Here is a 26599-nt window from a genome sequence, read left to right on the forward strand (position 1 = left end):
ACTTGGGGACAGATGGCAAATGGGACAGCACTCATTGAAGTCCTGACAATCTTGGTGACTCTGGCATTCCACTGGAAAACTGAGATTCAGAGAAGTCATATCCTGGACTCCCGAATCCCAAGTGCAATGATTGCTTTTTCCATATGACACTAAGGCCTTTATCTCTTCCACTCTACACATAGGTGGTATTATGTTTAAAATATTATAATCTGCATTGTGAATAATGAAAGTACGGTATTGTTTGTTAGGTTTTATAAGAGACATCTTCCTAGAAGGCTATGTGAGTTATATATGTGAATATAGGATATATGTATAATATATAAATATATTTCACTTTACATGGGCTTGAAATCAATTCTGTGCTAAGAATTTTTGACAGTTTTTAAAATAGTTTTTGAAGTAATTGGAGCTTTCCTGAACTATAGCATATCCAAAATCTCTGTAATTCTCTCTAATTTCATAATTATTAAAATTTTGGGAAAAAAAGATATGAACTTGATGCAGATGATTAAAGAAATAGTTGTAGTGTCCCAAGATACCACTAAAAATGAGGTGGTAAGCTAAATTTTATAATTTGCTACATATTTTCTCATTGGGTTGATTATTTGGTGCTTAACTTGTTTCCTACTTTTTACCTTCTTCCATCTTGACTCCCTGTGTCTCTTGAATACTACTACCAATGCATAAACTTGAGAAAAATGAGAGAAATAACACAGACTACTTGTTTTGTTTTGTTTTGTTTTGTTTTGTTTAAGATTTATTTATTTATTTTATTTCTCTCCCCTTCCCTCCCACCCCCCCAGTTGTCTGTTCTCTGTGTCCATTCTCTGTGTGTTCTTCTGTGACCGCTTCTATCCTTATCAGCGGCACCGGGAATCTGTGTTTCTTTTTGTTGTGTCATCTTGCTGCGTCAGCTCTCCGTGTGTGCAGCTCTATTCCTGGGCAGGCTGCACTTCCTTTCGTGCTGGGCGGCTCTCCTTACGGGGCGCACTCCTTGCGCGTGGGGCTCCCCTGCGTGGCGTGGCACTCCTTGCACGCATCAGCCCTGTGCATGGGCCAGCTGTGCATGGGCCAGCTCCACATGGGTCAAGGAGGCCTGGGGTTTGAACTGGACCTCCCATGTAGTAGGCGGACGCCCTATCCATTGGGCCAAGTCTGCTTCCCCAGACTACTTGTTTTTAACCCTTGCTAATAGCTCTGGGGGAACTAGAAGCAAGATTTAGGGGAAGTAGGAGATTAAGAAAGTGGATTAAAATGAAGTTGGTGTAATAGATTGCAGATTTTAATTCATTGCCTTCAAAAGTTAAGAAATGGACATTCTTATTAAGGATCTATAAGTAGCTCCTAAAATAAGTGATGCTATGTAAAAATTCTGCTTGAATTTTTATAATGGCTAGTAAATTGGAATAGTATACTAAAGAACTTTATGGAATGAAAAAAATTACTACTGGAGTTGAATCTTAAGGTGAGGTAAAAGGGAGGGTAATGCTTGGGTGTTAATAATGCCTCTTTGCCAGAAATGCCTTAAAAGAATAGCTAGATTAGCAATATCTGGAACCAGCTACTTCTGGAGCTGGCTGTGGCTGTTCATATGAGACAGTGACTATTCACTTAATATTGCCTATGGAATTCTTCCTAGAATATGCTGCCTTCCATCATAAATGATTTTCAGAATGACTTTTTTGAGGGGTAAGTGGGCCGAAAGATGACTCCCGGGAAAGAGGTAATGTACCAGATACCTTCATTAAGGCATTCAACACCCTAATTTTTCTTCTCCTCTTTTTTATCTGCCATAGAGTGATTCTCATCAGTTCCGTGTCATGGCAGCTGTCCTTCGCCATTGTTTACTAATTGTTGGTCCAACTGAAGACAAAACAGAAGAGCTGCACAGGTAGGTAAACTCTACCTTGATTTTTCAGGAAAGGATATCATCATTTCTTATAGTTTTCATGCATCTAAATTTACATCCTTATTATAAGCACAAGAAAATGAAAATATTACAGTAGATCATCAGGTAACTGGTAGGTCAGAAATCATTCCCATGCCCTGATGAAAAACAGAGTATTTCATTCTACTTGCTTTGTCTTTGTTATATTGAGCTTGCACGAGAGAAAAGAATTTGGCATTTGTTCATTCACAGGTAAAATCCAGAACAGGAATAATAATAGCATACAGGTACTGAGTACTTACTATGCATTGTGCTGTGCTAGTCATTACAGCAACTTTATAAGATAGTTTCTACTGTTAGATATGAGGTACTACTATTTTTTCCTTTCAAATGATGAGGAAACTGACACTTAGAAAGATAAAGTGATTATTAAGAGATCACACAACCCTTGTAAGTGGAAGAACTGAAATTTGAGCCCTGCTGTTAATTGTTATATTTTTTCTCATAGTACCATTAATTTCATGGTAGGAGTATTTGCCAAAAAATATATCTTAGTGACAACCAACAGAATGGGAGAAAATATTTGGAACCCATGTATCTAATAAAGATTAAATATCCAGAATGTATAAAAGACTCATCCAACTCAATACAAAAAAGATAACAGTCCAATTAAAAAATGGGCAAAGGAATTGAATAAACATTTCTCTGAAATGTATATTCTGAAAAAAGGTATATACAAATGGACACTAAACATGTGAAAAGCTGCTCAATATCATTAGCTATTAGGGAAATGCAGTTCAAAACCACAATGAGCTACCACCTCATACACACTAGGACTATTATTTAAAAGTAGAAAATAATAAGTGTTCAGTGAGGATGCAGAGAAATAGCAATCTTAGTACATTGGTGGTAAGAATGTCAAATGGTGTAGCCACTCTGAAAAACAATTAGGCAGTTCTTCAAAAAAATTAAACTTATAATTACCATATGAATGACACGGCAATCCAACGTCTAGGTATATACCCAAAAGAATTAAAAGCAGGGACTTGGATGGGTATTTGTATATAAGGTTCATAGCAGCATTATTCACAATAGCCAGAAGGTAAAGCAACCCAAATGTCCATCAGCAAATGAATGGCTAAACAAAATGCAGTTTTTACTTCCAATGGAATATTTTTCAGCCCTAAAAAGGAATGAGATTCTGATATGTACTGAACCTTGAAGCCATCAGGTTGAGTAAAATAAGTCAGATACAAAGGGAAAGATATATAAATCCCTTATATGAATAGCTAGTATATACAAATTAATAGAAAGTAGACTATAGGTTACTGGAAGAGGAGGGAATTGGGAGTTAATGCTTAAGGGTGCAGGGTTTCGGTTTTGGGGTGGTGAGAAAGTTCTGGTAATGGACAGTGATGAGAGTAGTACCACATTGTGAATGTGATTGATTCTGCTGTGTGGTATGCTTGGGAGCAGTTGAAACGGGAAAGTTGATGATATGTGAGTATGTGTGTGTATGTGTGTGTGTGTGTGTTTCCACAATTAAAAAAAGAGAGAGCCTAAAGAGACAATACAGTAACTAAATACTGCAATACACAATCCTGGACTGGATCTAATAATGGAAGAGAAAATGCCCAAAAGAACATTATTGAAACATGGAAAAACTTGGAATATAGGCTGTCAGGTTTCTATCAGTGTTAAATTTCCTGAACATGATAACTGCACTTAAGGTTACATAAGTGAATATCATTGTTCTTAGAAAATGTACAAGGAAGTACTAAGGTGTTCAAGGGGCATGATGCATACATCCAACTCTCAAATGTTTAAAGATAGATATATGAATGGGAGGAAGGAAGGAACGAACGAAATGGCATATATGGCAAAATGTTGAAAGTTGATGGATCTAGGTATTTGGGAGGGGGTATGTTGGGATTCTCCATCTCTGCATAGATTTTATTATTTTGGCAACTGTCCTATACGTTAGAAAAATTATTTAAAAATAAAAATTAAAGTATAATCTCATGCATTGATAATTTTTTAAAAAACTGTATAAGAATTGAGTACAGTATAAAGCATTAATATATAAAAAAAATAGTTCAAGTTTCATGATTTACCTGCTAGAGCTATTAATGGAATGCTGTTAAAATGTGTCATTGAGAATAACTGAGTAAGAATTAATATATTTTTTTTAGTTCATTTACATTTTATTGTGTGTTAGATTTGTAGTAACAAGATTTCTAATTTCACCATAAGACTACTCATGGTGCTTTATTTATTTATTTTTAAGATTTATTTTATTTATTAATCTACCTCCCCACCCCCACCACTTGCTTGCTGTCTGCTTTCTGTGTCCATTCACTGCGCGTTCTTCTGTGACTGCTTGTTTCCCTTTGTTGTGTCATCTTGCTGCACCAGTTTTCTGCAGGCACAGGCTGCCAGCTCTCCACAAGCGCAGGCTGTCAGCTCTCCGTTGGTGCAGGCCAGCTTGCCTTCACAAGGAGGCCAATTGGTTGAGCCACATCCGCTTCCCACAGTGCTTTATTTTTTAATGAATACAAATAGCTTTATAAGAAATTAAAATAAATCCAAATCTACAAACAAATGATTTTGGCATTAACTCTGTTCTACCAAGGAATTTAGTATCCTAAATACTATTAAATTCTCATAATAGTAAAAATTACCTTTTGCATACTTAAAATATTCTATTTCCCAAAATATGGCTTAACTAAAACTTTCTAGAAACCCAACCGAAGTATAAAGTGAAATATGCCCTTACTTGTGATTTTTCAGTCAACTCCATATTATTTTAGTTATGATCAGCAGTTTATTTGATGTTATACTGAATTTGTTCGTAGGTTATCTTTATGTAGTCTTTGCCCTGCAAGTCCTCAAAAGATTTTCTTCACAATTAAAAGTTGTAATTTTTTCTGCAGCTACAAATCAGCATTGCTTTAGTTTTCTTTAAACTGTGCTTTTTTAAAAATAAGATTAACTTCAATATTTTCCTCTAAAAAGATTTACTAAGCGTTTTGACCCACTGTAATTTTTTTCATAATCAAGAGACACTAGAAATATAAACACTAAAACTAAGAGACAATGAGTTTATAAATGAAAATAAAAAATATTTAAAAAGAAAAAATTAAATAACATTAAAAAGGAAAATTAGTTTTTAAGTCCACGAGTAAGTTGAATTTTTTGGAAATCAGATCATGACTTAAATAGTATTGTTAAAAGGATGTGAGGAGAAAGTGCTTTGAGAGGAGTTCCTATACATGTCTCAAATCCATTGCCAAGGATTTCTCTGAAGAATGAATTTAATGTTTTAGCATAATGCCCAGTATTTGTCAAAACAAGCAACGCTATATAGAGATTTTTTAACCAAATTTTTTTAAAAGTATTAATATTTATTTTCCTTTGTGATGGTATTTGCTTTTTTCTTTACCTTGCTTTAATGAAATACCTATTAGCGTCAGTGTAAATAAGAAGGTGTATCTTACAATCAAGACAATATTTATGATTATTTCTCAAAGGCTTTCCTGGAAGATTGATAAGCAGGTTGCTGCTGATAGACAGTTTATCTGGAATGGCCCTGCATGCCCCTTTAATCAGAATTAAAGTGATAAGCATCATTTTGAAGCAGTAATGAATCTAGACTAATCCATTTAAATAAAGAGAAAACTGAGCTAACCTCAAAGGGCTACTTTAGGACCTTACTAGAATTGTAATTCTAGTTTCTAGTGACCCTCTGGAAACAATTTCTGTGTGTGTTTAAGGTATAAGTTAAAACAAAAAGACAGGATGTTTCAAAGTAACATCTTATTCCAGTTTTTGCAGTTAATTTCTAAGTTGTTTTTTTTTTTAAAGACATTTGTTCTAAGGAAAAATAATTAGATGAGTAAACCTAATGTATAGTATGTGATTTTGCATTATCACACTCAGAGGGTTGTGATGATGATTAAAGACGTTCTTAAAGCAGTCCGTGCCTGTCGCTCAGTAAGCACTCAGCAAATGGCAGGTACTGTTGCTGCTACCACATTACTGCTGCTGCTGCTGCTGCTGCTGCTGCTGCTACTGCTGCTACTTCTATTACTATAATTACAATAACCATGTTGGCTTTTAGATCCAATATTTAGTTCCAAATCTTTTTTAAAAGTTGTTTCTTAATCTTGATATTATGTGTAGGAACTAATTTCTGTGTTTACCATGTGATCATATAGGAAATTCTTTTATGTTAATCCAAGTTTTCTGAAGCCATATACAAGAATACCTCATTGTATTGCATTTCACTTTATTGAGCTTGGCAGGTACTGAATTTTTTCAAATTGATGGTTTATGTCAACCTTTTGTCAGACAAGTCCATCAGTGCCATTTTTCCAACAGCATGTGCTCACTTCATGTCTGTGTATCACATTTTGGTAATTCTCTCAATATTTCAAACTTTTTCATTGTTATTAAATCTGTTATGGTGATCTGGGATCAGTGGTCTTTGATGTTACTATTGTAATTGTTTTGGGGCACCATGAACTGCACCCATATAAGACAGTGAACTTAAGTCTATAAATGTGTGTGTTCTCACTACTTTATTGACCTGCCATACCCCTATCTCTTTCCCTCTCCTTGGGCCTCATTCTTTCCTAAGACACAAAAATATTGAAATTAGGCCAACTAATAACCCTACAGTGGCTTCTGAGTGTCCTAGTGAAAGGAGGCATGTCTCTCATTTTAAATCAAAAGCTAGAAGTGATTAAGCTTAGTGAGGAAGGCATGTCAAAAGCTGAGATAGGCCAAAAGCTAGGCCTCTTGCACCAAACAGTTAGCCAAGTTGTAAATGCAAAGGAGAAGTTCTTAAAGGAAATTGAAAGTGCCTACTTAGTGACCTTATGAATGGTAAGAAAGTAAAGGGATATTACTGATATAGAGAAAGTTTTAGTGGTCTAGATAGAAGTTCGGCCAGCCACAACATTCCCTTAAACCAAAGTCTAATCTAGAGGAAGGCCATGAAGGCTAAGAGGTGAGGAAGCTACAGAAGAAACATTTGAAGCTGCAGAGATTATTTCATGAGGTTTAAGGGAAGAAGCCATCTACCTACCATAAAAATACAAGGTGAAGCAGCAAGTGCCAAAGTAGAAGCTGTAGCAAGTTATCCAGATCTAGCTAAAATCATTGATGAAGGTGGCTATATTAAACACCAGCTTTCCTATATAGAAGAAGCAGCCTTATACTGGAAGAAGATGCCATCTATAGGACTTTCATAGCTAGATGGAGCTGTCAGTGCCTGGCCTCAAAGCTTCAAAGAACAGGCTAACTTTCCTGTTAGGGGCTAATGCAGCAGGTGACTTTTAAGTTGAAGCCAGTGCTCATTTACCATTCTGAAAATCCTAGGTCCCTTAAGAATGATGCTAACTCTACTCTGCCTGTGCTCTATAAATGGAACAACAAAGCCTGGATGACAGCACATCTGTTTACAACATGGCTTAGTGAATATTTTAAGCCCACTGTTGAGAACTACTGCTTAGGAAAGAAAAAATCCCTTTCAAAATATGACTGCTTATCGACAGTGCCTCTGGTTTCCCAAGAACTCTGATTGAGATATACGAGATGAATCTTATTTCATGCCAGCTAGCATAACATCCATGCAGTCAGTGGGTCAAGGAATCATTTAGACTTTTAAGTCTTATTATTTAAGAAGTATATTTTGTAAGGCTATAACTGCCATAGATTGTGATTCCTCTAAGGGATCTGGGTAAAATAGATTGAAAACCTTCTGGAGAGGATTCATCATTCTAGAGGCTATTAAAAAAACTTGCACGATACATGGCAGGTAGTCAAAATATCAACATTAACAGGAGTTTGGAAGAAGTAGATTCTCACGCACTTGGATGACTGAGAGGTTTCAGACTTCAGTGGAGGAAGTAACTGCAGAAGGGGTAGAAATAGCAAGAGAACTGGAATTAGAAGTGGAACCTGAAAAAGTGACTAAATTGCTACAATCTCATGATAAAACTTGAGCTGTGAGGAGTTGCTTCTTACGGATGAGCAAAGAAAGTGGTTTCTTGAGATGGACTCTGCTCCTGGTGAAGATTCATGAATATTGTTGAAATGACAACAGTGGATTTTTAGAATGTTACATAAACTTAATTGATAAGGCAGCAGCAGAGTTTGAAAGAATTGACTCCAATTTTAATAGAAGTTCTAATGTGGATAAAATGCTACCAAACAGTATCGCATGCTAAAGAGAAATCTTTCCATAAACAGAAAAGTCAATCAGTGTGGCAAACTTCATTGTTTTCTTATTTTAAGAGGTTGCCTCAACCACCCCAACCTTCAGCAACCACCACCCTGATTAATCAGCAGCTGTCAACAAGCAAGACCTTCCAACAGCAAAAAAGATTACGACTTGTTGAAGGCTCAAATGATGATTAGCATTTTTTAGTAGTAAAGTACTTTTTAATTAAGGTATGTACATTGCTTTTTCTTAGACATAATGCTATTGCACACTTAAGTAGTATGACCTTGCCAACAACTTAACAGGGTAATTAGAGAATATCAGACAGACATTTCCTCTAACATTTAACTTCACCCTACCCCTGCCTGTAAATTTGCTTTAATCAGTACCCGTTTTCCTCTGTTCTTTGCCAGAGTGACTCTGAGAAACCTTATTCCAGCATTTAACTTTTTCTGCTCTGCCTGAGTGACTCTGAGAGACCTTATTTCAGCATTTAACTCCTCTTTTAGATTTTTCAATCTCTTCTTTTGACTTTATCCCTTCAAAATGTGAACATGCTCAGATCTATCCCATCTAAGGAAAAATAATATCTTTCATCAGACCTTTATCCTTTCCGAGCTATCATCCTAACTCTTTCCTTCCCTTTGCAGCTAACTTTTTTGATAATTTTTTCTGTGCTGTTGGTCTTCAACCATTTTTTTCCAAATCAGTAAATTTTTTAGCACACCACCGAATATATTTATTTACATATAAATTATATACATATACAACTGTGCTGATATATGAAATAAACCATTAAATATATCAAAAATAAACAGTGAAAATGGATGATAAATATATTTTAAAATAGATTTTTAAAAATCAACATACCACAAATTTTTCCCTTCTCAAATAGCAGAGGATTTTCTTCATGTTCTGCACACTTGGTACTTTTTTGTCTTGCTAATTGTGATGACTCTAAACTATCATTAGCTAGCATCCTGGAGCACACTATATACTGAAGGCAAGAGTCATTAACATTACAGTATATGTAAATCCATATTTCAGGTAATTTAATTTTCTTTTTTTTTTTTAACTACTTGCCAGATGCAGTTAGATTATCCTTGCTTTTACCTCATTATATGACTCACAAAGGGTTCTGTCATTTTCTTGTACTTTGCTGTGTAACATTTTTAGTATTATCTTCAATTTTTTATTTCTTTGAAGGAATTATAGCACTGCCTATTTTATAAATATTAGTTTATTTAAAACTAGATAAAGTGATCTATAAACCTACTTAATTTGGTATATATAAATTGTAATATGACCAATGAAGAGAATAAGAGTGACCAAGGAGAAAGGGCTTCATTGCCACCTCTTCCATGTTGTGTAACTTCAACTCTTTCCACAGTATAATATTCTCTGTGTATGTTTGTTACATAGAAACATCTGATACATGGTTCAGATGTGGGTATCAGTGTCAGTTTGTTTACTAAATATTAGTAAAGCTTAATTTCTTCTCAACTTTTCAGATAAAAGTAAGTAAAAATTGAGCAATGTTCTTCCCATACCCCAAGGGATCATCTTAGGCACCTCTAGGGATACATCCTACCCTACTTTGGAGACTAGTGGTTTGTACTTACTTTTCCATGACTTTATTCCCTATTCTTTTTTTTTTTTCTTAAGATTTATTTTTTATTTCTCTCCCCTTCCCCCTTCCACCCCCTGTTGTCTGTTCTCTGTGTCCATTCGTTGTGTGTTCTTCTGTGCCCGCTCGCATTCTTGTTAGTGGTACCAGGAATCTGTGTCTCTTTTTGTTGCATCATTTTGCTGCATCAGCTCTCCGCGTGTGCGGCGCCACTCTTCGGCAGGCTGTGCTTTTTTCGCACGAGCGGCTCTCCTTGCAGGGCACACTCCTTGCATGTGAGGCTCCCCTATGCGGGGAACACCCCTGTGTGGTATGGCACTCCTTGTGCACATCAGCACTGTACATGGACCAGCTCGCCACATGGGTCAGGACGCCCATGTGGTAGGACCTCCCATGTGGTAGGCGAATGGTCTATCCATTGAGCCAAATCTGCTTCCTTCTACGTATTTCTTGAACTGCCTCAGTTAACCATTGATACTCCCTTAGTTCAGGCTTTTACCATTTCTCACCTAAATCATTAAAGTAGGCTTTTACTTTAATCAACCTATCTCCTTCTTTCTCTATTCTTTGATTTAGAGGTTACACATTGGTGGCCCAACTGTATCTAAAAATGTGTTTTGATTTGCCCACATGGTATTGGCCTGCAGAATTTTGAAAAGAAAAACAATTAGGTGCCGGCATTAAAAAATCAAAGTATTTTACAGAAAATCCATATGACCAGTTTTGATGAACTGAAAGATCTGGCAACACTGGCACTTACCCAAGATCAGCAACATGACTTGTAGAGCCCAGTGAAAAAAGAAAATTTAGGGCCCTTTGTTCAAAAATTACTAAGAATTTCACAATTAAACCAAGCCTAAGGCTCTTCATAGTTTTATGAAGGTGGCCCTACCTGTATCCTTACATGTAGTAATCAGCTGGAGCTAAATAATGGCTGTGCCCTTTAGATGAGGCCTGCACTCTCCAATTTGCTGTTATGGTATTCATATAGTATTTTTGTCCAGCCTTCCCCCTCATATATGTTACCTACTTGTGCCCTATAGGTATTGAGGTTTTGGTACCTTGTTTGAGTTCACCATCTGTACTACCCACAAAGTAATTTTCCTCTAATCCTTAATTTGATCATGTTTTTTACCTGCTGAAAACCTTTCAATAATTCTCCTTTTCTTAGGTTAAAATAAAGCACCCTGCCTCCTGAATAAACAAAAACAAACAATAAGCAAAACAAACAAACAAAAAAATACTTCAGGAAAGCTGATATGGCTCAGTGGTTCAGCGCCAGCTTCCCACATACGAGGTGCTGGGTTCACTCTCTGGCCCCTAGTACCTCAAAAAATAAATAAATAAATATAAAAAAATAAAACCCCTTACTATATCATAAAAGGCCCTTTATAATCCTATCTCCCCATTCCACACACACATCCATACACCTTTCTGGTCTCATCACCTATTAAGGTCCCTTCTTTAAGGCCATATCCTGTTTATAGATGCCCCACAAACACCATATTCCTTCATTTCTTCAGATCTTTGCTATTTCCTCCTGAGTATGATATATTACAGTTAAAAGCTCCATAATAGGGAAGCGGACTTGGCCCAATGGATAGGGCATCTGCCTACCCCATGGGAGGTCCCTGGTTCAAACCCCGGGCCTCCTTGACTTGTGTGGAGCTGGCCCATGTGCAGTGCTGATGCATGCAAGGAGTGCCCTGCCACACAGGGGTGTCCCCCATGTAGGGGAGCCCCACATGCAAGGAGTGCACCCCATAAGGAGAGCCACCCAGCACAAAAGAAAAGTACAGCCTGCCCAAGAATGGCACCGCACATACAGAGACCTGACACAGCAAGATGATGCAACGAAAAGAAACACAGATTCCCAGCACTGCTGATAAGGATAGAAGCAGTCACAGAAGAACACACAGCGAATGGACATAGAGAGCAGACACCTGGGGGGGGGGGTTGGAAGGGGGGGAAAGGGGAGAGAAATAAATGAAAATAAATCTTTTTAAAAAAAAGCTCTGTAATAGTGATCATTTACTATGTGCCAGGCAGAGTGCTTTGCATGCCACTTTTCATTTAATCCTCGCATCAACCTGGTTGAGTAAATTTATTTATTTATATTTTAGAGACAAGGACCCTGAGTCTTAAAAGAGAGATCATGTAATTTGCTTAAGGCACACTTTTAATAAGAGATAACTTTGAAAAATTTGCTCTATGAATTATGTTTATGCTGCTTTCCCTTGGGAAAAGGAATATATTTTATTTATTTTTGTATGCTTTGCACTTAGTGCAAGGCATAATAAATGTGCGTTGAATGAATGAAGTTGGTCTTAAAGAATGAGAAAATTGTAGGCACAAGAAAACGTGAACAAATACAGAAAGGAAAATACAGCACCTATGGAGAACATATAGAAAACAATGACCAAGAACAGTTTTCAGAGGACTTTCCATTCGTAATTTATCCAGGTTTTTCTTACCACTCCCCCACCTCCTGCTGCTCCAATCCTACTCATATACTTTCTTCAGAAACACCATACTATCTTGGTTTTCCTTCTATCTCACTAGTTTTAGTTCTTTACATCTCAGCCTCTGGATGATGGCATATCCCAGGGTCAGCCTTCATAGTCTTTCAACCCATACTCCTTTTCTGATCTAATCCAGTCTTATATCTTTAAATGCCATCTGATACATGCTGATAACTCTTCAGTTTATATCTCTAATCCGGATCTCCCTCCCTGAACTCCAGGCTCATAGCTAACTTCCTACTGACTTCTCCACTTGGAAGACAAACAGAATCCAAAACTTTCCTAACTGGTCTTCTTTACCATGGACCTTCTACCAGCTAGCTGTTCTTAATGCAGCAGTAGCCAAAGTGATCCTTTTAACTTGTTAGAGTATCTGGCCACTTAGAACCCTTCAGTAGCTCCCCATTTCACTCAGAATAAAAACTAAAGTTATAATGCCTGTAGGACCAGTCTGGCCACCCATTATCTATCTGATCTTATGTGCTACACACGCCTTGTGTATAATGATTCAGCCATACCAACTTCCTTGCCGTTCTTCAAACATGGCACAGCTGCTGCCCTAAGGCCTTTGCTCTAACTCTCACGCCTTCCTAGAATGATTTTTCCCCAGATATTCACATGGCTCACTCTCTTTAACTTCTATGTCTTTACTTAAGTGACACCATCTCAGTGAGCCCTTCCCTAACCACCCTATTTAAAATTACAACCCATGCTTCCTGTCTCTTTTACCCTCCTTTTTGGTTTTTCCCCCCTCCAGAGTATTTACCCCTTCTAGCATACTATTTAATTACTTTGTTTACATTTATTGACTTTTCTCCCCATGCTAGAAAATAAACTCCATGAAGGAATGGATTTTGCTATTTTTTTCCCAATGCCTGCCTAAAATGGTACCTGGCACAGAGTAAGCTCTGAATAAATAATTACTGAATTGAATGAAGTTAAATTAAACTTAAGTGTTTATTTTATTTTTATTTTTTGTCTTTTTTTTTAAGATACATAGATCACAAAAAACGTTACATTAAAAAGTATAAGAGGTTCCCATATACCCCAACCCCCACCCCACCCCACTCTTCCCACATCAACCTCTTTCATCATTGTGGCACATTCATTGCATTTGGTGAATACATTTTAGAGCATTGCTGCATCGCGTGGATTATAGTTTACATTGTAGTTTACACTTTTCCCCCAGTACATTCAGTGGGTTATGGCAGGATATATAATGTCCAGCATCTGTCCCTGCAGTATCATTTAGGACAACTCCAAGTCCTGAAAATGCCCCCACATCACATCTCTTCTTTCCTCTCCCTGCCCTCATTAACTACATGTGAAAATTTTTTGGAGATACTAGGGTTCATTCAAATGGACCTTTCATCCCTGAAATAATATATATTTGAACCCCAAATATAAAGACAATACACTTAACCAAGAAGATTTGTAACAAGTATATGTGTAGTTATCGTGTTCCTCGATGCCATTCTTTTGTGTGCCGAAAAGTGCTATGATGTTAAATTATGTTTAGTCCAGCAATTGATACAAGACTGGATATTAGATTGCCTTCTCTCTCCTACTATTCTTTAATCAGGGTAATAAAGAGCTCTAAATAGACTTTGCTTTTAAATCTGAATATCAGGAGGGGTCTGGGAGCATGAGCGGGAGGATGTCATGTCCCAATGATTAATGATCTCTAGGAAACTGAAAAGGGGAGAGTAATATACACAGTATTTCTACCCCCTGGAGTAGGAATGCAAACCATTGTGCAGATCTATGCATAGTCCCTAACTTCCTGGTAGCTGGAGAATTTCATACACTCTTCTACCACAAATAAAACTGTCAGGGAAGTGACAGAGCTCAAAAAGCTGGCCTTCCTTACTTAAAAAGAATAGCTCAAACACAGTGAGCCAGAAAATTAATTTTGTAGTTGTTTGGGAACCCAGTTGTTTAATAAGAGATGAGAAAATCGAAACTTTTTTGAAAAGCCTGAAACTTCCAAATATTTGTTAAATCAAACTCTATTTGGTTTCTTAAATTTACTGAATTCCTAGAAACTGCTTGCTTTGAATGAATTCAAAGGGGAAACATTCCTTTGTAATAAAATGGACCATCTTAAACTCTTCAGCATGATCTCTGAGAAACATATTATCCATGGACTCCAGAGCTTATTGCCCTATTTTCAAGAAATATTAAAATTTCAGAATGACATGGACAATTTTGGAAAATAATTCTAAGATAGGTTTCTTTTTTCTTTTATCCCCAGTGAATCTGTGATATTTAATAAGAATTTCTAAATGCTGAAGTGGGAAGTGAAGCATTTAATTTAATATTTAACAGTCCTTCCTTATAAATAAAGAACTCAAGATATTTAGGGGAAAAATACTTGTGGAAAAAGTATTGTATTTCAACCAACTTTGATTATTTACATATAACCAAAATTAGGGGCTTTGTTTAGGTGATAGTAGTTAGTTTTTAGTGAGGACAACCAAGTAACTTGTGTTTTATCAGGAATCATTAATTCATAGGACTTGTATTGGCGCTTGGTTCAGGTGTTTTTTTACAACTCATTGTTCTTTCTGTATTGTCTAATTTTGAAACTTTTATTTCTTATGAATTTTTATTTTTCCATAAGATTAAAAGAAAAAGAAAATATTCTTGGGAAAATGAAGCCACATTTTAGGAGAAAAGGAAAGAAAATTTTTTTCTGATTTTTTTTTTATGTTTTATTTTGGAGGGTGTCACTATAACCTAAATTAAAGGAACTGTAGTCTAAATTAAGACAACTTCATTGAGATTAAGCCCTGAGTTAGGTTTCCAAATGGTTAGACTTTTAAATTACATTTGCAAGAGCTTATTTTTAGTCAGGATGTGGGTATTTTTAGATCTGCTTCTCTGTCACTAGGAAATATAATGCCTGTCTTTCCATTGTTGTTTATCAGGAAGTTCTGAGGCACAGGCGAAGATCCAGTTAGCATAGAATACCACTTCTCCTTTTTAGATGAAAGATTATAAAATAGTGCATGCAGAAAAATAGGGAAATCTTTGTTAGCATCTTTACTAACAATTGTTAGTATCATTTTAATCTCTTATACAGTGAGCAACAGAACAAGGTTTTTAGGGAATGCCAAAAGTACAATGTTTGGGTTCCCTCTACTGGTGTGCATAGCAGGCTCTTGCATTCATTAAAACATGGAAGAAAGGCCTATGGAATAGGGATTAGAAATAGTTATTCTAGCCTTAAAAAAAGAAAGAAATATGATGAGGAGAGAGGGAGAAAAAACACCATTACCCATTTTCTGCAAAAGGCTTACAAAAAATGGGATGGTTTAGAAATTGTTTTCTACATATAGAAAGAATAAAACTTAATCCTGCAATATTTAGGTTTTAATTTTGTTTCCTCTGTGATAAGCTGCTTACATATAGTGCTTCTCAAATGCTTTATGTTATAATCTAAGGCATAATAAAACACCAGTGGATCCACAAAAGGATTTAAAACACCAGGGGAAAAAAATGCAAAGCTAGCATTATTGTCATAATAAAATTAAAGAGGTGGCATTAAAGCTCACTAATTCCTATTTTAGCATTTCAGAAAGTGACGTTGGGCCTGTCCATTAGACATCTGTTCTTTCTAATTTGTCATATGTGTATTTGAAGCAGTTCTTTCATTATTTTCTATTAGTCAGCAAATGCCAAGTAATATTAATGGCTCATTTTGAAAAAGAAAAATTTTAATTGATTCCTAAAAGTCACTTCTGAACTTCTTATTATGTTTTGCATTTTAAAGGACTGTTTAATCAAATTAAAATATTGCATTTTTAAATTGCTTTTCAGCAATGCAGTCAACCTTTTAAGCAATGTTCCAGTCTCTTGTTTGGATGTTCTCATTTGTCCATTAACCCATGAAGAAACAGCCCAAGAGGCAACGACTCTAGATGAACTGCCCAGTGATACAACAGCTGAGCAAGAAACGGTTTTGAAAAATAATGCCATGGTATACAATGGTATGAATATGGAGGCCATTAACGTTTTACTCAGTTTTATGGAGAAGAGAATAGACAAGGTAAGACTGAAAATGGAGGTCTTGGGAAGATGCTTTAAAGAATGTAAATGTGCCACATATACGTATACCACAGGACATGATTGCGTAATTGTACTTTGCTAAAGCATTTTATTATAAGATATAATAAATCGATGAAACCTTTTAATCCTGAAAATTGTGTTGATGCATCACCAAAATTGTGACTAGTGCCTGAAAACACAGGAAAAATTAAAAATTAATTGCCATTTCATATAGGTACTTTTAAGTTCTAGAAGTAAGAAATTATCCTTAGATAGATAACTTGGTGTTAAATACTTTCCATAATACCTAAAAGTCATCTTCAACTTTCTCTTTGTTGTAAGCTGCTTATTTTCCTTGGTCTGTCACTTACTTTGTCAAGTAACTATATTAAAAGGCAGCAGGGTAGAATGGGTAGATTACCAAAGCCTTTGGCTAGTGTAGGATTTTCCTACATTTCCCTAGAAAATAGAGGAAAATTCAGAAAGGACAAAAATGAACATTAGTAAACATAAAGAACTGATAGAAATATTGTTGGGAAAACAATTTTTGAAATAGTTTATAAAGCTTTGATACCATAAGATATTTTAGCCACCTCCCTCCAACCTCCCAGAAAAGAGCATTAATATGCTCAGTTACATGGAGGAAAGTAATACTATTAGAAACTCAACTAATATAGTATGTATGGTTTTCTTTATAGGGAAGCAGTTATAGAGAGGGTCTAACTCCAGTTCTCAGCTTATTAACAGAATGTTCCCGAGCCCATCGAAACATCAGAAAATATCTCAAAGATCAGGTAACTGCTTAATGCATATTATATCTCAAAGTTAATCTTATATATGTCTTTTTTAAAACATGGACCTAATGAGTTGAATTGTCTCATGACAGTTTTCTTTCAGAAAATCAGAAATTCAGAAAATTAGTTTTAGTCTTTGAAGTCTTCTTTCTACTCAAAAAAGTAAGGGGTTTTGGGTAATTTTGTAGTCATTCATGTATTTATTCAGCAAATATTTATTGAACATCTGCTATGTGCTGTGTTCTAAGCATTGAAAGATGACTGAAGTCTTTGCCCTTGTGGAGTTTACCTTGTGAAAAATAAACAAATTATACTATAATGGCAAGTCGTGATAAATCTTCTGAAGAAAGATAAAGCAGGGTAATGGGAGAAAAGAGGGGAATAAGAAAGGGCTTCTCTGAGGGATGGCTTTTGAGCAGAAACATGGATAAGTGAGAAAGGGAGCTCTAAGAATATCTGATAGAGGAATATACCAGAGAGAACAAGTTTTAAGTCCCTAAGATGAGAGGATGCTTTGATATGCTTAAGGAGAGCAGGAAGGCCAGTATAGCTAGATAGCCATGCACAAGGGGGAGAGTGATAGATGAAGAGGTAAACAAGGGCCAGATAACAAAGGTTGTGTAGAACTCAATTCTCTTCTAAGTGAGATGGGACAGCATTGGAGTATTTTGAGGAGAGTGATGTGATCTCATTTATATTTATATTTATTTATTTTTATTTATTTTTTATTTTAAATGTTACATTAAAAAAATATGAGGTCCTCATATACCCCCACCACTCCTACCCCACTCCTCCCACATCAATAACCTCTTCCGTCATCGTGGCACATTCACTGCACCTGGTGAATACATTTTGGAACACTGCTGCACCACATGGACAGTGGTCTACATTGTAGTCTATACTCTCTCCCCCATTCCACCCAGTGGGCCATGGCAGGACACACAGTGTCCAGCATCTGTCCCTGCAGCATCACCCAGGCAACTCCAAATCCTGAAAATGTGCCCACATCATATCTCTTCTTCCCTGTCCCTACCATCAGCAGCTACTGTAGCCACTTTCTCCACATCAATATTACAATTTCTTCCCTTCCTAATCAAAATAGTTCCCCAGCAGAACACCAGGAAGTCCACTCTAATCTATACTCTATTCCTCCATCCTGTGGACCCTGTAATGGTTAAGTCCAGTCCGCCTCTACATCAAGAGGAGGCTTAGGTTCCACATGGATGATGGATGCAATTTTCCTGCTTGCAGTTGTAGGCACTCTTGGCTCCCTGGTGTGGTGGTTGATCTTCTTCACCTCCCTGTTAGCTGGCCAGGGTAAGTCCAATAAACCACAGGGTAGAAGTTGCAAGTCTGCTGAGGCTCAGGGCCGGCCTGGCCGTCACATGGACAGTCTAGAGATTCAGGTCTCCTGAGTATACCCCAACCCAAACACCAACCACAGGTCCCATAAAAGTAAAAGAAGAGGCATGTGTAGAAAGGTCATATTTGTGTTCCTGAGTATGATGGAGTTGGGCTCATTTATATTTAAAGATGCTGTATGTAGGATGGACTTCAACAGGCCCTTGAGTGGATCATGGAGACCAGTTTTAGAAGCTTCTGCAGTAGCACAAGAGTTGTTTTGTTGATTATTCATAGTGATGAAGTCTTGGAGGAGATGGAGTAGTTAGAATTTATAGTTTGCGATGTTTTGAAAGTAGTGCTCAACAAACTTACTGATAGATTGGGATATTGGTTGAGAAAGAAAAAACAGATCAGATCCTAAACTCCCAAGTCTAATACTTTGATATTAATAGTTATTGAAATGACTTCTAAAACTCCAATTTCAAGTATCCCACTCTGACCACCTTCTCTTAGTACTCTCAATCCAGCATTCTTTCTTCCCCATGAGGATTATCAGTCTATCATTTTTTCACTCTCCTTGACTTGCCCATGTGCTTATTTGCCTCCTCACCCAGCCTAGACTCCATCTGCGGTCTATAACTGTAATCACTCTTTTGCATACATGTTTAACCAGCACCACTTCTCTTTCTCCCTCAGTCATAGTTTCTTGGCAAAACCAAATAAACTGGTTAAATGCAACCTTTCACCAATTTTCGGCCTCTAACTGAACGTAATGAGAGAAAATATCACAACCATATTGACGAGTCTACCTTAAATTTAAGATTACCAACCCCAAGTGGTCCCCAGCATGTTCCAAGGTGACTACTTCACAACTTTTTTCTCTTCAAACCTCCAGCACGTTCCTCCCCTCATTCTCATTTGTTGACCTTGTTCCCTATTTCTCTAAGAAATTAAGAAAAAATTGTTTTCATCTTCCTACCACTGCCTCTGCCATCTGTCTGCATCTATTCTGCCATATTTTGTCCCCCCCACCTCTATCACAATGGATGACTTGCCCCTACTTCTGTCTGTGGCCAGCTTCTCCACTCATGCTCCAGATCCCATTCCCTCTCACCTTCTCAAGGACTTTGTTCCTCCATTTATTCCCTCTTTCTTCTTACATTCATCATTTTCTTAATGTTCTAGATTGTTTCTGTCAGTACCTAAACACTTTACATTTTTAAAGCAAAAAACCTTCCCTTAACTCCACTTTTCAAGCTGCCTGCCCCATTTCTCTTTTCCTCTTTACTCAAGTTTCCTCTAAAGAGTTTTGTTAAACCCACCCTCTCTGTTCTTTTTCTTAATCTTCAGTTCTTTCCTGAGTCCTCTGTAATTAGATTTTCATGCTTTCCACTCCCCTGCAAATGTACTTATCAAGGTCACCAACCCAATATTGCTATATCTAATAGCTCGCAAACCCTTTTTTTTTAATTCCCCCGTAGCATTTTGATGTGGTTGAGTGTTCTCATTTTCTCCTTCTTGAAATACTTTTCTTCTCTTGTTTTGTAAGACTTAAGAGGAAACCTCTTCTTTGCCTCTTCTTCCCAACCCTGAATGTTTGAGGGCCTGAAAGCTCAGTATTCAGTTTTTATGAATATCTCCACTCCCTTGGTGATCTCATTCAGCTTTCATGGTTTAAAAAAACAGTCTATATGCTGATGATTCCCAACCTTACATCCCCAGCGTGACTTTTCCCCTAAAAAGCTTCAGACTTTATACAACCAACTCCATAGGTATCTTAAGCTTAGCATATCCCAAACTAATTTCTTGATTTCCCATCCCTCAATCTTTTTCTTCCCCATCTTCCCACATTTCAATTCATTGAAGTGCCATTCAGTCCATTGTTAATTTATCTCCATTTAGAATTTCCCTAAAAAGTGAATCAGGTTCATTATTCCCATCTGTGTTTGAGGTCAAAATTTAGTAAGTACCTTATTATTTGTAGAACATACTAATAGGTATTGCTGACTAGAGAGTAGGGACCCTTTGAGGAATTTATTGTCTTTTGGGAGAAGAGAGAAATACCATGGAAGCATAAATAATCACTTAAGCCAAATAAACTAATTAATAAATTAAGACCTTATCTAAGTTTGATTATTTTAAGACAGTCTACTTTGACTTAGGGGGACTTGGTGAAAAATAATAAATGAAAATGTTTTCTATATTTTGCTTTTTTACATAGGGAAACCAGGTTCAACTATACTGTTTAGATTTTGCTGTCTTTAGCCAAGACAGACAAAAACCTATTTGTGAAACAACTTCTTATATGAAAGCTTTGGGTGTAGATACAAAAGATTTCTGTATTTCACCATATACAAATACAGATGATAGAAATTTCTGACCCAGGTTGTGTTAGTCTGGAGAGGCTTATAGAAGAGATGAAATGTTCAGTGGCTTTGAAAGAGGAACTGGACAAGATTTGTCACAGAAAAGAAAAAAGTTGGAGGGAAGTAGTTTGGGAGAAATGGAAAGGGACCATGCATATATGGTTTGTCTGGGGGTTGTATATAACAACAATGACAACAAAATTCCATAAAGAACTTGTTTTAAGGAATAAAATATGGATCAGATGTTTGTGTGATAACCCTTGTTAATAGAATCTGTAGTCTAGGGCTCAAAATCAGCTTTTACATATCTCATTTTTTTAGAAATGGGAGAGAGAAGCTTAGTATGGTTGGCTCAATCAAATAAGTATATGTTATTGATTACTTTGGCCCTAGTGTTGTGCTCTGTCCTGCTGGAGATATTGAAATATGGATTCCATAAACAATTTTGACAGATGAGTTAATTTTCTGAGATTTAGTTTCCAATTTTGTTCACAGATAGCTCCCCACTGCCTCTAATGCTTCCTGATACATGGTAGGCACTCAGGATAGAAAGAGAGAGGGAAGGACATTAGTAAGCTAAATGGATGTGTGCAATAGATTTTTCTTTGACTTTGTGTTTATCTCCATTTCTTAGCATAGTGCCTAGCTAATAGAAGGCATTTAATAAATGTTACTTGAATTCATTCATTCATTCTTCAATCAACAAAATTTTCTGAGTACCTATATAATGCCTGGCACTGGGAAAAGAGCAATAAACTGGAAGAAATCCCTGCCCCATGGAATTGACTCTTGTGTAAGAAGGTAGACAGTAAAATAAATATATACTGTCAGGTGGTAATAAATGCTATGAGGAAGATTAAAGCAGAGTAAAGGGAGTAAGAATAAGAATATTAATGATTAGTTATATGGAGTGGTCAGGGAGGTCTCTTATAAATGACATTTGAGCAGAGACTTGAAGGAAGTAAGGGAGAGAGCCATGCCAATTTCTCGAAAAAGAGTTCCTGGGCAGAGGGAATAGCAAATGCAAAGTCCCTGAGGCAAAAAAGTGAAAAAGCAGGAAAGCATGTTTAAGAAATTCCTTGGAACCTGTGTGGCTATAGCATCTTAAGGAGATTGTAGAATAAAAATGAAGCCAGAGCCAGATTACATGGGGCCTTGTAAGGCAGTTGTATAAGGACCTCATCTTTTATTATGACTGAATTGAAAAGCCATGGAAATTGGAGGGCTTTGAGAAGAGGAATGGCATGATCTAACTTTCAAAGGATCATCCTAGCTGTTATATATAGGATAAACTGTAGGGGGACCAGGATGGAAGAAGAGAAAAGTTTGGATGCTATAGTAATAGTCCAGTTGAGAGATATTAGTAGCTTGAACTTACTCTGGAGGAGGTGGTAAAAAGTGGTTGGGTCCTGGGTATATTTCTAAGATAGAGCCAACATAATTTGCTGATGGACTAGATATGGGATATGAAAGAGAAAAATAAAGGATATTTCCAAGGCTTTTGTCCTAAGCTTGGAAGAATGGACCTGCTATTTAATGAGATGGGAAAACTGTAAGAGGAACAAGGTTGGTGGGAACATCGAGTCCCATTTGGGACATGTTAAGTTTGAGATGTCTATTGGAATCCAGAGGTCAAGGGAAAAATCAAGATGCAGATAGAACTTAGGGAGTCATCGGCACATAGAAACTATATAAAGTCATGAAACTGGAAGAGATCACCAATGGAGTGAGTGAAAATAGTAAAGAAAAATTACCCAAGAATTGAATCGTTGAGTATTTCAACATTTAAAAGTCAGGAAGAGAAAAGGGAATGGCAAAACAAGCAAAAAAAAAAAAAAAGGCAATTAATGAAACTGGAGGAAAAACAGAAGAGAGATGTCAGGAGGACAAATGGGTGAGTAAGCAAATGAACAGACTTTTAGCAAGTCACCTTACCTCTCTGACCGTCAATCTAAAATAGAGGTGGTGATGATATTACCTTTGTTACAGGGTTACGAGAGGACTATAGGTTAATATATTTAAACCATCTATTCCAAGGTCTAGCACATATGAAGTGCTCAATAATTAATGGTTATTTTTATTATAAAATAAAACGAGTAGAAAATTTAACTACAGATTTTTTTTTTAGTAAATACTAAAAATGCTGCAGAAATTCAAAAAAAAGTAAATATCAATGAGTCAGAATATTAAGATAGTTTGCATGGAAGAGACACTTGACCCAGACTTTAGAATGGATTTTGATAGGGATTAAGAAGAGGTATTTCAGGTATGAAGGTGAGTAAAAACTGAGAAACAGCATAATGGTATAGTGAAAAGATGTTCCTGCTCAAATAAATCATTACAGGCATGAAATTATTTGAGGTCTGTGTTTTGTTTTTGTTGTTTATTTTTATTTTATTTTATTTTATTTTATTTGGAAACATATATTGATTTTTAAAATGCTTTTTCCTCTGAGCACAATAGACATTGCAATACTGACTGTTGCATGATACCATCCTCACTTACTCCAGTACACCCTTGATTGAGGATGGTTTTTGTGTTTGTACCATCAGGTTTTACCACCATTGAGGGATGTGACAAATCGACCTGAAGTTGGCTCAACTATGAGAAATAAGTTGGTGCGCCTCATGACACATGTTGACCTTGGAGTCAAGCAAATTGCTGCTGAATTCCTTTTCGTTCTTTGCAAAGAGAGAGGTAGGTTAAACTCTCTTTTCCCTCTGCTTTTTTATCTTTCCAGGGGAGTTTGAGGAATCTTGCTATTAATAATGATCATCTTATTCCTCCACTGTCTCCACAGCTTCCTATATGCTCTAGTAAGAGGGATGAAGAAATATAAAAATTAATAATTTAAAGGTGTTTTCTATATGCTTCTGAATTTGTTGAGACATACAGATAGTTGCACTTCCAAACATACTCACCTTCAAACTTTGTCATCTCTGTCCTTAACCCAGACTCCTTAATCTTGATGGGTCAAGACTGGAGCCATTATGAAAACTCTCCTTAATCTGCTACTATTTTGATAACCAAGCAGAGGTCTAGTTTCATTAGTTTTACTATTTAATACTCCTTGGAAATAAAGCTATAGGAGTTTTGGTTTCTGCACAAAGTTCTTAAATAGTTATTGAAAGTGAACTGTATAGCGTATGGGTAGTATAAAAATACATAAGATGTACCTACTACTCTTGAGATAATGGTAAGATAGTGGCAGATAAGAGAATAAAATATAACTATATTACAATATAATGAATGCTACTCTGTAAGTTTATGTAAAATGACTGTCTTCTGAGATAACTCTAATAATGAAAAATATTTCCTGAAATTATATGGTTTATTAGCTCTGCAAAAACAAGTTCTCCAAACAAGGAACTTTGGCTAAGTTATTCAGATGTTCTACTCACCTATTTCTTTCTTCATCTCCTACTTTATAAATGTACTTGATAGTCTCATCTAAGATCTTATATTTCACTTTCTAAAAGTATCTGGTTTTGTGAGATAATTTGAAGATGGAAAAGTCCACTTGTCTCTCCTAAAATATTAAATCAGTTGAATTCATTAAGCTTCATACCTGACTGTTTGGGGCAACCACTTAATTTCCTGTTAAGATGCTATTTTAGCAACATAATTTGACCACTATGGTAATGGTTGTAATAAACATACCCCATGCATAATGTCATATAATTCTCATAAGGACCCTCTAAAGTAAATATTACTATTACTTCAATTTCATAAATGATGGAACCTTGCACTTGAAAGCCTTTTTGTAACTTATCCAAGATCAGGCAGTTGCTTACAGGAAGACCCAGAATTTGAGTCCTTTCTTCTTTCCATTCTACCAGTGTTGCCTTTCATAATAATAATATACAACATTATCATAGATTAGTATTTTTAGCATTTAAAATTAAATTATTTAATGATTTTGAGAAAAGATTGATTTACAATTAAATATTTAACGTAGCGCCTTGCATATAGTAGTAAGTTATTTATAAATATTGACTGAAATGAATTGTTCTAAGATCAAACATTAACTTTTTTTTTAAAGCAATTATGTGTGTATATATGTAACCTAAATCACACTACCTATGCATTGAAGAAAGGTTTTTAAAAATATACACCAAAATGTTATCAGTGGTTACCTCAGAGTAGTAAGATTACTGGTGATTTTCACTTCTTTGTATTTTGCAGTTTTTCTATAATAACATGTACTTCTTGTGTACTTTTAAAATGTTTTAAAAAGGCGAAAAAAAATTTTTTCTGTAATTACATATATAAATATAATTGTTTTACTAATGAGTTAGTGAGAATCTTGGCAAATATAGTATATGCATTTATAAATGAATTTTGTTAATTGATTTTCTATTTGAAATGGTTAACTTTGTTCTCCCTTTGACCCAGAATTTGAGATTTCATAATCCTAACTTTGAGCCCAAAGCCAACCCACATAAGTAAAATTGTATTTTTTTATTTGACCTTTGAGAATTGTATATATAACCACCTACTTTCCTTCCAATTTGATTTTAAATTTAGTAAGTTTATTCTTCCATAATAAAAATTCATTCATTCAGCTAACACTTTTTGAGCTATACCCTGAAAATACAGAGATACACAAGATAAACAGTCTTACTTACTTTCTTATATAAGGGTCACAAACGCAAATACCTATAGCAGCCAGGTGGTAATATAAAAGTAAGTCAAGTGGACTAGACATAAGATGATGAATGAAAACTGACACTTAGCTCATTGTTGGGGAGATATTGGGTTGGGGTGGGGATCAAGGAACATTTCGGGGACTAGAAAGAGGAGTTAGCTGCTATTTAGCTCTAACTGATTGTCATCGTAAAGAAACATGTGGCCACTGTTAATCAGATCTTCTAGGTCTTTAAGAGGATCCAGGAATCTGAATTTTCATATAAAATCTCCCAATTTTTAAGTGTTCTCAGGTAATTCAAATTTAAAACCTTCTAGCTAAAAAACAAAAAAAAAAACCCATGAAACAAGTCTGTAGTTCACATTCAACTCACAAGTCATCGGATGGCAACCTCTATTAATAGCTCAGAATCTAAATGTAGGATTTTGGAAGTATACTATATAGAAATGAAATAAATTTAAAATGATTAACCAGAGTAACTGAACTTTCCTCTTAAGAATGTGGAAAGCTAAGTTCGAAAGCAAAGGGACTATGGTTAAGGCTCAGAGGTCAGGCCTCCAAGTAGAGACAGCAGGCAGCAGTCAAATTGGGTTAGGAACACAGAGACTAGAAGAAGGGTAATTGAAATGGGGTGAGATACAAAAGAAAAAATATAATGGTAGACTGGGCACAGAAAGAACCATTCAATTGTCTTAAATACCCATCTGTGCCAGGCCAAACTGCATCTCTGGCTAAGAGTGCCACAGATAGTTAACTCATGTTCATGCTACCAACTTATTCTGCTGAACCCCCAGCATAACTAAACTTTATATTACATGCCCTGAAAATTGGGTAATTTCTACAGGAGGCTTAAAAGACAGACCTTATATCGTTTAATCAAAAGAAAATAGTTTATGAAATAATCCTTTACTTCTGTGGGTTTTATATTTCCTTTTAACACATTCATCAGTTTCCAGTATGTGGGAGACATTGCTTTACAAACATATCTCAGGCATTTGTGTGGAACAAGGAATGGAGGGGTGTGAGACTGCAAGTAGGAAGACCAATTAGAAAGATACTATTGTAGAATCTCTAAACATTGCATATTTGACTAGAAGGCAAAGAATTTACACAGAGGAGGAGGAATGATCTCTG

The 26599-nt window shown here is 36.1% G+C and overlaps 1 protein-coding gene across 13 annotated transcripts in view; it reads left to right on the forward strand.

Moving 5' to 3' along the window:
* The window catches only part of RIC8B (RIC8 guanine nucleotide exchange factor B), a 116776-nt gene that overhangs the window by 60302 nt on the left and 29875 nt on the right, over positions 1 to 26599 (forward strand). For 9 of the 13 annotated variants that reach the window (XR_011650302.1, XR_011650303.1, XR_011650298.1 and 6 more), the window contains exons 4-7: positions 1797 to 1891; positions 16086 to 16314; positions 17012 to 17107; positions 23370 to 23514. Coding sequence is in view for 5 of the 13 variants with exons in the window: in XM_004473297.4 (XP_004473354.1) it covers positions 1797 to 1891; positions 16086 to 16314; positions 17012 to 17107; positions 23370 to 23514 (565 nt within the window). In the remaining 8 variants the exon portion in view is untranslated. The remainder of the gene's footprint in view (positions 1 to 1796; positions 1892 to 16085; positions 16315 to 17011; positions 17108 to 23369; positions 23515 to 26599) is intronic. The other 4 variants (XR_011650304.1, XR_011650305.1, XM_071219044.1 and 1 more) reach the window with 1 other exon arrangement.

This window comes from Dasypus novemcinctus, chromosome 12, assembly GCF_030445035.2.
Source record: "Dasypus novemcinctus isolate mDasNov1 chromosome 12, mDasNov1.1.hap2, whole genome shotgun sequence".
Classification (NCBI taxonomy): Eukaryota; Metazoa; Chordata; class Mammalia; order Cingulata; family Dasypodidae; genus Dasypus; species Dasypus novemcinctus.